Here is an 11,292-nt window from a genome sequence, read left to right as displayed (position 1 = left end):
TGACACCAATACCGTATGCAGCCTTACGATAGAATGGCGACACTTGAGCATTAAACATTACCACACACAGCCTGCGGAGTCAGGGGGCACAGCAAAGAGGGCAGAATATAAATAACAAGTTTATTACAGTTACATCGTACCCCGCGACACCAGTGCAACGAGAAGGAACCACCGCCAAGGCCGCGACCCCAGGGACCTGCACGGCGCGCTGGGAATCTACTGGGAGCTTCGTCTGGCGGTGGCACTGTGACACACCCAAAATAGGTCACGACCCGAACAACGCCTTATGATCCTGTCATTGCGGCGCAGAAAGCCAGTCAGTCAGTCACTTAGTCACTCAGGCGCCACACCCTCAGGCCAGACCAGACACGGCGAGGTTGGGCAGTAGTCGGTCACCAGGTAAAGTCTGTCACAGATGCGCCAATGAGTGAGGGTTGTGGAGCAGGAAAATGCGTGAAGTTGCCAATCAAGTACAAGTGGTGCCTTACTGTGTGCCACATCAGGAATTTATACTGTTTGCATGGTGTCAATTTTCCCCAAGAATTAACAGCAGGAAACGAAGAGAAAATAATATAAGAAAATTAAAAGAATAACAATATTGTAAGAAACAAGAACAAAACCCTATGTAAGAAAGTCAAACATGAAATGAGAAAACAGTCAATAAGAATATTAAAAATGGACCAGCATGTGAGGCAGGGCATTGAGCAGCCCTGCATGTGACTGGGAGTCAGGGGGAGGGTGAAGGTGTGGCCAGCCTGGGGATGATGAGGCAAGCTGTGATGACAGTCAGTGTGTCATCACATACATTTGTTGTTATTGAGGCATCCCATACATAAATAGTTATAATAATTATTATTCTTTATCATTATCATTGTTCCCAGCAGGCAGGGCAGCAGGAAGAAACACTGACAGGTGTGTTACTGCATCCTGCTAAAATTGGTAAAATTCATGGCTAGTGGCAAAAAAATACATGGAAACAAATAAATAGAAATTGGACAGGGCAAAGCCTGGGTGATGTGGCCACAGGAGCACAGTGGCAGTGTCCCCAAGCCAAGCCAAGACAGTTCCTGTGTGAAGGCAGTGTGGGTGTGCCAGCAGGGAGCCTAGAAGGAGTCCTCCCAGTCCTTGGCACGAGTGTCCCGAAGCTTGCACATCTTCTCCACCACGTCATTCAGCGGGTGCTCGCCGTGCACTTTGTTGTCTCTGGTGCGCACGTTGAGGGTGCGGGACGTGGCCTCACGCTCTCCCACCACCAGGATGAAGTTGTATTGCTCCAGCTGAGAGTTGCGGATCTTCTTGTTCAGAGTATCACCAGGATCTGTGTCAACGTCCACCTGCAGGCCCGCGGCGTGAAGCACGTCCCGCACCTCTGTGGCATAGCTGTCGAAGGGCGGGGCAACAGGCACCACCATGGCCTGCCGTGGGGACAACCAGAAGGGCCACTTGCCGCCGTAGGACTCAGTGAGGATGGCAATCATCCTTTCCACGGAGCCCAGGATAGCACGGTGGATGATCACCGGACGCCGCTTCTCGCCGCTCTCGGACACAAAGTTGAGGTCAAACCGCTCTGGCAACTGGAAGTCCAGCTGGATGGTGGCACACTGGTGGTGACGACGCAGCGCATCTGTCACCGTGATGTCAATCTTTGGACCATAGAAGGCGCCGTCCCCGGGGTTCAGTTCCCATGGCTGACCAAAGGTGTTCAGGGAAGCTTTCAGCTGCTCCTCGGCCTGGTCCCACAGCTCCACATCCCCTAGGTACTTCTCCGGCCTGGTGGACAGCCGCAACTGGAACTCAAAGCCGAAGGTCTTGTAGATGGCCGAGAGGAAGTCCAGGCAGCCCTTCATCTCTGCCTGGATGCTCTCTGGCGCACAGAAGATGTGAGCGTCATCCTGTTGGAAGCGACGCACGCGGGTGAGTCCTGTCAGTGCACCAGACAGCTCGTTGCGATGCAGCACGCCAAAGTCTGCCATGCGCAGGGGTAGTTCCCGCCAAGACCGGGTAGTGTGGCCGAACATGAGGCAGTGGCCGGGGCAGTTCATGGGCTTAAGGGCGTACTTCTCCTTCTCCACCTCAAAGCTGAACATGTTCTCAGCATAGTGCTGCCAGTGACCAGAGGTCTGCCACAGCTTGGTGTTGTACACATTGGGTGTCACCACCTCCTGGAAGCCTCGCTTGCGGTACTCCTCACGGATGAACTGAATCAGCGCATTGTAAATGAAGGCGCCTCGTGGGGAGAAGAAGCAGCTGCCGGGACTCAGCTCGTGGAAGAAGAACAGTTTCTGCTGCACACCTGGAGAAGGGAAAGTATGGCAGGTTATTAATGTTGTGGGGACACTGCAGTACAGCTGGTTGATTACAGCATGGCAGGGCAGACTATTGTTATTGTAAGGATACCAAGTCTTAAATAACTCTGCACAACCACACAGTTCAATTTAAGGATGAATGAGTACCATCTTTGGCACACTAATTCCTTAGATCAGCACAGAGAGACACCCTGACATACTTTCTTGCTCACCCCAAGCACCTCATTACATTTCCTGACCACCAGCAAGCCATCTCTCCCTCACCGCACTTACCAATCTTGCGGTGGTCCCTCTTGGCTGCCTCCTCCTGGAAATGCTTCCACTCCTTCAACATCTTGGGGTCGGGGAAGCTGATGCCATACACTCGCTGCAGAGACTCTGCATCACTCTTGCCCTCCCAATATGAGGCAGAGTTCTTGGTCACCTGCAGGAAAGCATTGTGTGATGTGAGGCCAGAGTTAGGGAAGGCAAGGACTGTTTTCTGTATTCTGTTTGTCTTGAAGTGATGTGAAAAGGAGAACAGATTCCAGAAAAAAAAGATTTAGAAACAAAGGAAGGACTGTTCACTATTGGTCAACATTCAGCACAATGATATTTCTTCCTTGTTGTAGCTACTAAGTATTGTGAAGAGAATGCTTGAGTTAAGATAGGACTGCTTTCCTATACTATATCTTGTGTCTACATTTCAACTAGAAAAATTTTTCAGGTCAATATCTATCCAACTACTAATCTGTCTATCCCTCTCCTTGCCCCAGCACTTAATACTTACACAGAATGCCTTGACCTTGCCAGTGTGCCTCACATGGGGACCACGGCACAGGTCAATGAGGGGCCCACACCGGTACACAGTGGTGGTGTCTGTCTTCACTTTCTCGTTGATGATCCTCACCTGTGTGGAGGAGAGGCAAGTGAGGTGATGGGATGAGGCTAAGGGAAAGGTGCTAAAGTCTTCCCTGGATGCTGTGTGAGTCAGGGGAGGATGAGCTGGTGTTCTTTAGGGTTTAGTTACTTTATTGATTCCATGAGAAGGGTGGAACATGCGAATGGGGTTTCTTCAAGAGGATCTTCATTCTTGACAGGGTATTGGATTAGTGAATGAGTGTATCACAGGTTTCAATGTCTATGAAGACAATAAAATACTAGCAATATCACCATGAACACATGCCCAACACAAACACCCCCAACACCACAACAACAACCAAGACCACCACCAGCCAACACACACCTTGAACTCATTATACTTGAACATCTCCAACAGGTCCTCCTTCTTGACCACCAGGCGTTCAAAGGGCTGCTTCTCCTTGGTCACCTTCTTCATCACGTCTTCCAGGCCGGGGAAGTCAAGGGCAGACACCCCAGCCCCATCCGTCCACATATCATAGTAGTAACCTTCCTCTATGGGTGGGCCATAGCACAGGTGGCCCCCATACACACGCTCCATGGCCTCCCCAAGTATGTGGGCTGAGGAGTGCCAGAATACCTATGTGGGTGGGAGGGCAGGATGTGTAAGCTTGTCAGGTGAAATGTTGAGGTGTGTGAGGGAATGAAGAGTGAGTTGTGGGAGGAAAAGGCTTGAATGGAGATTGTGAATTATGATTTATGAATGACATGCTCATTTAAAAATTTGGTAAGTAAATAAGAACAATAGAAATCTGGATTGAATGTGTAAAGAGTAAATGAAGATGTGGGTGGAAAAGATTTGAAGTGGAGTCTGTGAATTGCAATCTATAAAAGAATTATGTTCCTTTAAAAATTACACAAATAAAAAAATAAATAAAAATCTGAATCAAGAGAGAAAACTTAACTTAGTTTATTTAATGGTGTTTTTTTTAAATAATAAGTGTTAATTCTCCATTCATAAAATCAGGAAGGAGAGCAAAATCATTTTCATTCTCAATTCTAAAAAACATTTAAACAGATTTAGCACTTAACACTTTTCTTCCACCCTCTTTCAAAACACTTACCCAGTTATAAGTCAACACTCTTCCATCCTCTTTCCGAACATTTACCTAGTCTACTCATAACACAACTGTCCCTCACCCCTTGCCTCTCTCACCCCACACACTCTGCCCACTCACCGCCTTGGCCTCTGCATTGTCAAACTTGAGGAGCTCCAGTTTGCAGTCACCTTCCAGCGGCCGGTCCAGGTCCCACACATCACCATTCACTTTGGCCACCACAGTGTTCTCGGCCAGGCCCTGTGAGATGCCCTGGGCGATGGCAAAGGGGGTGGTGCGCCAAGACTCCCCTTCCTTCACTGTGCCATCTGGAAGGGTTATCTGCAGAAGGGAAAGGAGTTAGTTGAGTGATTTTAAAGTTTTATCAGTGTATAGTTATAATACACTGGGCTACAAGACTTTCCCTTTCCACTGAGGACTGATAGGGATAACAGTATGAATGTTGTGTGTGTGTGGTGATTTGTCTAGGCTACCTCATGTGGTATATAGATAGATAGATAGATCAATGCATACATGTTCAGATTCACCCACATTATTATTGTCAGTCATCATTCTGCTACAAGACCATGTTCTCCCCAAACCTCTTCTCCTTACACCCTATCTGGCTGTGCCTCATCAGTCTCTTTCTTCAGTTAACCACAAGTTTTAATATTTCAGTGCTTATACAATCACATCATCCACATCACTGTCAGTCTCTATGATGCACAACCATTTTCTTTGCTTACCTGTATGGGCTGTGGCACCTTGGCGGCCAGTGCCTCATCAGACTCCTTCTTGAGGCGGTCCCACAGGGCAAGGCGCTCCTGGATGTAGGCTGGCCATGGACTGAGTTCCTTGGCACCACCACCCCCACCACCACCTCCCTTCTCCTTCTTCTCCTTCTTAGCAGCCTGTTGGTGGGAGATGAGAGAACGCTGAGGGGACTGCTCTCGGTGGGAAGTGTTAGTGGATGCATGCAAGGGTAATGCTAAGGGAACTGTATGTGTGTATTTAATGGAAGTAAGACACAAAAATGAAGGAAACAGTAAAAAATATAAAGAAATAGTAAGACAAACATAAAAAAAAAATACAGAAATAATAGAGATAGGCAAATATAATGAAGGCAATAAGTATAAATGGATGGAGGTAGAAAGATAAAAAGATAGAGATACAGAGTTAATCATGAAGTGGTGGTAACTCAAGAAATAGGGAGCAGATCAGGAGATAAGATACAGATAAGGAAAGCAGCTTAAGGAGCAAGACATGAGTGCAATGATACCAAATGCTGTGACTAAACTTGAGCAAGCAAAGAAAGATGATAAGAAGGGACAAGTCAGAAAATCAACAAACACACAAGAAATGTAATGAAAGCAAATAGATTCTAATAAAAAATTGAAAAATATAAGTAAATAAGAAAAATGCCAGACTTTAACTTCACATTTCTGAGACTTTAATGTATCATGTTAGGAGGGTTCATATTAAAACTCCCTTATGTAATGTATGGGTGAAATTATATGAAAAAAGGACAGAAAAAAAAAAAAAAAATGAAAATCATCCACATTGAAATACTTAACCAACAAATAAATAAATATCCAAAATCTTCATGTTAACCTTTGTAAATACGGAAAGTAAGAAATATGTGGAAATCACCCACAATGAAATGGATCTCTCAAAAACAAGCACAACAAATTCCTTATACATAAAATTCTACATAAAAAATACTACAGAGCAAAATTAGACATCAAAACAACTCACGACAAAAAAAGAGAGAAAGAAATGCTACTGAAACTGAACCTAAGCAAAATCTGAGGCAATCAAATCCTCTACACCACAACTACAGTGAATAACTCAATATTTGCAACACCATGCAGCACAACCTGAGCCGTCCAGCTTGCAACAGACCAGTGACACCATGCTGCTGCTGCTGCTGATGCTGATGATGCTGGTGGTGGTGGAGAACCTGGCAAACCTTGACACAGTGACTGACTATCCGTATGCAAGTAGTGGCTGTAGTGGAGGAATGTATGGGCCACATGTGTGTATGTGGTTAATCATCATCCACTATTAATCCACAGTCACCACCACCACCACCACCACTACCATCATCATCCAGTGGGTGAGGTGAGGCCAATGAAATCAGGACATACACACAGTGAAAACACTGCACTAATCCTTCCTTCCCTCCCTACTGGTCACCTGGTCACCCACACACTGCCTGGCTAACCACATCCTTTAAGATCCTGCAATGTATACACTTCCTTGCTATGTAAGGAGAAAATTACATACGTATCTGTGGATATTATGAACATCTCCTTATCAAGTTTTGTTTCCTAATGGATGCAAACATTATGAACTGGCAAGGCTTGAGATGCTACGCCCTAACAAAGAGCTCTATTGACAATGGATATAAGATAAAATATTACTGAAAGCTTGGCCTCCATTTGGCTGCTAGAAGACATTTTATTCAGAAAGTTTTGGACTTTCCTGACTCTCATAAAATAAGACCTGTCATGATACTGAGGGAAGGCATGAGACTGTTTCAAAGAGAGTTAGGGAGAACAGGAGGGTCATGTTAGTTCTTTGAGCAGTGTGTAGTGCATTTGCAGAGGTGTGGTGCTGGCATCAACATCACCCTCAAGATCCAGCACCATTGGTCAGGGGGACCAAACTAGAGGACACTGCTGCCCATAGTGAGGCCTCCAAGATGGGAAAACAAGGGAACATGTCCAATTCAGTGCAGAATGCCAAGTAGTGCATGTGAATACTGAATTTAATCTAAAAGTATGTTTAAAACTGTTTTAAATCTTAAAAAGAAAAAAAAATAGTGCTTTCTCCCAATGTTCCTACTTCCAATCATTCACTCCTCTGACCACAAGCCAAGTCACCTGTCACACCTGACACCCCCAATGTGGACAGAAGATACACAAGCCTTTGGATATACACTCATCATTCTCATAACAATGCACACCTCCACATCAGTTTAATATTACACTGCTCACCACAAAGCCAGTGTCCTCCTGTTCTTTACCTCAATCACTGGACACCTCAGGACTCCTGACCCTAACACTCCTTCCTCTCCTCACTCTCACATCTCATTTATTCCTTCAGTAATGGTAAATCTTCTTGCGTTCCTACAAACAACCTCCTCCCCGGTCATGCCACACTCCTGTTCCTCCATCATCCCTCTTCCTGTACTGTACACTGCCCAACACCTCATCTTCCCTTCAGTGTCCACAACACCACTCTCTCCCACCTTAACACTTCTGTACATCCCCTGGAGGTGTGGGTGACTCAGTGACCAGCACGTCCCATGCATCTCCTGCTCACCTCCGTATCTTGTTTCTTGCTGGGAGTCTTCTGAGGCTTAGCACCCTGAGGTTTGCCACTCTGCTCCCCCCCTGGGGCCACTCTAGAGGCCTGTGCAGGCGACTTGGGGCCATGGAACACCACCGCATGGGGTGCTGGGGGGAATGCCTGACTCTCTCCACTGAAGCTGGCCATATGGGCATACCAGCGGGCCATGTGTGGGTGCACCTTTGGGTCTGGGGGTCCCCCAAGGGCCCGCCACACCTGGTTGTCTGCCTGGGAGGGCTGGTACCCCCCTACATAACTCTGGTCGCACAAGAGCGCATCTAGGGTGTTGGAGTCCAGCTCAACCGACCCCATTGTGCACTGATCCTCTGCCTACTGCTTACCTAGTTAGGCCTGTTGGAAGAGGAAGGTCTTAGGCCTATGCTCACACCCCATCACACATCCAAACTCTGAATCTTCCTTCCCCTGCCTATCACAACCCAAGGCCAAGTCCTTCCCAGGAAGGCAGATGCCAGTCACTTATAATTCAGGGGCATTAACAAGACAAGGCAAGAGGAAAAGACAATAAGACAAAATGATACATAGATGGGAATGATTGGTGGAAATAAATATCACTACCACATGTAGGCCTGGTGGCTTCTTAATGCTTCACTTATGTTCTTAAGAAGGCACATGATACTGTGATATGTAAAAATTGCAACAACTATCAGCTCAGCTCTAACTCTAATCATCAGCAATCCTACAGCAAGGCAAAGGCTTCCCTACTGGTTGTTGGGGAGAGTTAAACCACATACCACATCTCCCATTTTTGGTATGTAGCAATGTAACAACTCCTCGGCTCACACCCTGTGCATGTTTCATGTGTGGTGATCACGGCTACACCAGGAAGAGAAAAAAGCTCATGATGCTTCCACTCAGTCATGCATTCAAACCCATTCAATTGCAAATCAAGTATGCTAACCACCACACCACTTCTCTATATTGTCTGATACACTTCAATCCAGACAATTAGGAGAAAGTAGTAGCCATTTCTGAACCTAATAAACATGAACACATGATGACTATCAGTGAGCAAATATGTATGTATGGCAACACCAAGAATGATGTTTCATAACCTCAAAATAATGCTACTTGCTTTTGGTTTGGAGACTAAAATTTAAAATAAAAGCCATATTGAGATTGTATGGGAAAGCTTAAAACTGACATGCAGACAACAGCTAAATTCAATCCTGTGCTAATCCTACCTGTGATTAGCATTCATTTGACTCATACACACAAAGTTACATAGAAAAAAAATAATCAAAATGAGATCTGCATGACAAGGGGGACCATGCATTCAGGCGACACACACTCTCACTGCCCTTCCTTTCCCCTCCCTTCCAATACTGTACATACACAATGAAAAAACATTCTAGTTAGAAATGCCTCTCCATGAAAAACGAAAAAAAAAAAATGGATATCAGGTAATTATATAATAAATAACATATATACTATTTCGAATTAATGAGTAGAATGTATGCACTGTACACATATTCATACTGCACCTCTCACTCTCTTCCTTATGGCATAACCTGGCCCAACCTTGCACCTCAGATCAGCCTCTCTCTCTCTCTCTCTCTCTCTATCATGAAAACCATCCCTCCCCTCCCTTCAGCTCTGACCCCTCCCCAGCACACCAAACCAGACCTACTCCCCCCAACTCTCAGCCATGACCTCTCACCCTACCACACGTCAAACCTCACCTAACCGTACCCCCCTCAGCCCTGACCCCGCATCCCACAATATGTCAAAGCAGACCTACCCTCTCCACTCACACCCACAAGCCCTCAAACCTGACCTGAGACCACCACACATCCCACCTGACCTACCTTCCCTTACCCCTGACCTAACTCCACCACGTCACCCGTCACACCCCCTCCACCCACCCCTCCGTATGGCGAGTCTGCATCACCACTAGTACACCACCCAGTCACACAAGACGCAGGGCCCCTCGCTCACCCACTGAAGCTGGCCTAGCCACACCACAGGAACACCAGCACAACACCTCTGTCTGGCAGAACACTATGAACGGAACACACGAGGCAGCCACCAACCCGCCTAGCTTGTCTAGAGGCTGCCAGAACAACGGGCCGCGTGGAAAAGGTTCTCAGCAGCGTCAACATCTCAGAAACAACGCCACACCACCTTGTCTGCGGTCATCTTCCACGTCCAGGGAGCACAGTCCACACACACGCCGGGGAACACACAGGGGAATTACACACGGTCGCTGCCACGCTGTGTTTATCCTGTGCTGGCCGGTCTGGGTCTCGGTCTGGGTTTTGCTCACCTCTCATCTCTCGTACTTTCACGTTGAGTTGTCGTATGCATGACGCTTTCTCTAAATGGAATGATTTGGGAAATATTAATATAATTAAATGAGTGGGTGAGAGCTTAGTGAGGTAAATACTACTGGAATAAGCTGGTTATTTTCTGTATGGTAATGGTATTTAAAATAATTGGGTTTTAGTTAAAGGTATGAATTTTTGTTCTATAATCTTTCTATTTTTAACAGTATTCGTTTCTTATAAATTACGGAAATAAAACTCTTGGTTGTTAACATGCTGTGTGTTGCGGTGGGTCAGGAATGCATGCAATAAATAGTTATGAGGTACAATGTGGAATCGAAAAAAAAGCCCATATTTATTTGTACGATCTAAAACAATAAAATATCCTAGTAACAAACAATCACATATTCATACTAAAATGAAACCAGAAAAGAAGAAAGTAATTTGGTAATAGTAAGCTATAGTCAGTATCGTTTGCACTCCCGTGACCCGGACATGGGTGCCTGATGTGCGATGACGCGCCGCACCTGCATGACGCAACGTGGCGCACCTTTATCCCTTTTATAAACATTATACTTCTAATACACTGCCATGAAACCCAGAGATTATATCCCCAGCTTAAATGATCAGACTAAGAGACGACCTAGCTAGAAATAATATGGTGTGCGTGATCTTTCCTATAAAGATATTACAAAAACAATGCTGTATTTGGGTCTTGAGCGGACTGATTGATCGGCGGCTGATGCAACATGAATGATTTATTTCCTAAGGGGGCATAGTCGATAAGGTGAAAAATTAAAATTGAAAGTCAATAAACAATTATGCTTTAAGTTCCGTAAATCTCTTCTTGAGTTATAACAATGTTAATGAAGTGCAAAAAGAAGAATTTGGGGAAGATGAAAGGACAAGGAGAGACAGGAGACATAAATGTGCCTGGAGGAGATGCAGAAAACGAAGTTATTGGCGACAACACACGAGAGCTGCCAACCATACTAGGGATATAAAGCCAAGGAAAATGTAATGCAAATATGGCGAAAAATAAAGCTTTAATCACAGATACAGAATTGCATTAGGACATGATATTTCCCATTGACTGATCCATGCTGTGAAACCAGCTAGGCCAACCTTTTTCAGAGCGTCTAATGTAAATAATGTGCACTTAATAAAACGCTCCCCTCCCTCCAATGGGAGGATACTAAATAGTCACCATTTGTCAAATAACTCATGAATTACAACTTACTAAAAGCATGACATAATGTGACGCAGCGAGGAGACGATATACGCCTCGCCACCCAGTGCCCTACTAACCCTGTGTGTCCTAAAATAAGGGTTGAAAATAAGGAAAGAATGATTGCAGTAATTTTGTTCTTATACCACCTCAAATAAAACCTCTTATTTTACCGTTATTTCTTA

General features: G+C 45.5%; 1 protein-coding gene across 5 annotated transcripts; it reads right to left on the bottom strand.

Moving 5' to 3' along the window:
* Window positions 1-106: 106 nt before the first annotated feature.
* Window positions 107-9,895, bottom strand: LOC135104797 (threonine--tRNA ligase 1, cytoplasmic-like). Of its 5 annotated transcripts, none has more exons than XM_064012388.1 (8): window positions 9,740-9,894; window positions 7,571-7,948; window positions 4,990-5,154; window positions 4,385-4,585; window positions 3,532-3,786; window positions 3,076-3,195; window positions 2,580-2,730; window positions 107-2,293 (listed from the first exon to the last, which is right to left on the bottom strand). In XM_064012388.1, the coding sequence occupies exons 2-8, from the start codon at window positions 7,907-7,909 to the stop codon at window positions 1,104-1,106; spliced, it is 2,421 nt and encodes an 806-aa protein (XP_063868458.1). In that variant the 5' UTR covers window positions 7,910-7,948; window positions 9,740-9,894; the 3' UTR covers window positions 107-1,103. The 5 variants fall into 5 exon arrangements, with proteins under 5 accessions (XP_063868458.1, XP_063868459.1, XP_063868462.1 ...); XM_064012389.1 differs by having other exon boundaries at window positions 9,649-9,796; XM_064012392.1 differs by lacking the exon at window positions 7,571-7,948 and having other exon boundaries at window positions 9,740-9,895.
* Window positions 9,896-11,292: the final 1,397 nt, after the last annotated feature.

The sequence above is a fragment of the Scylla paramamosain genome, chromosome 11, assembly GCF_035594125.1.
Source record: "Scylla paramamosain isolate STU-SP2022 chromosome 11, ASM3559412v1, whole genome shotgun sequence".
Lineage (NCBI taxonomy): Eukaryota > Metazoa > Arthropoda > Malacostraca > Decapoda > Portunidae > Scylla > Scylla paramamosain.
This window is presented reverse-complemented; position numbering and strand designations above follow the sequence as displayed.

Bases quoted from the DNA above. Each gene is read 5' to 3' on its own strand.
- LOC135104797 (XM_064012388.1), bottom strand. From the start codon at position 7,909: ATGGGGTCGGTTGAGCTGGACTCCAACACCCTAGATGCGCTCTTGTGC. The intron at 4,586-4,989 runs GTAAGCAAAGAA...TCCCTTCTGCAG, and splicing joins AGGTGCCACAGCCCATACAG to ATAACCCTTCCAGATGGCAC. The intron at 2,294-2,579 runs GTAAGTGCGGTG...TCCCTTCTCCAG, and splicing joins GAGGGACCACCGCAAGATTG to GTGTGCAGCAGAAACTGTTC.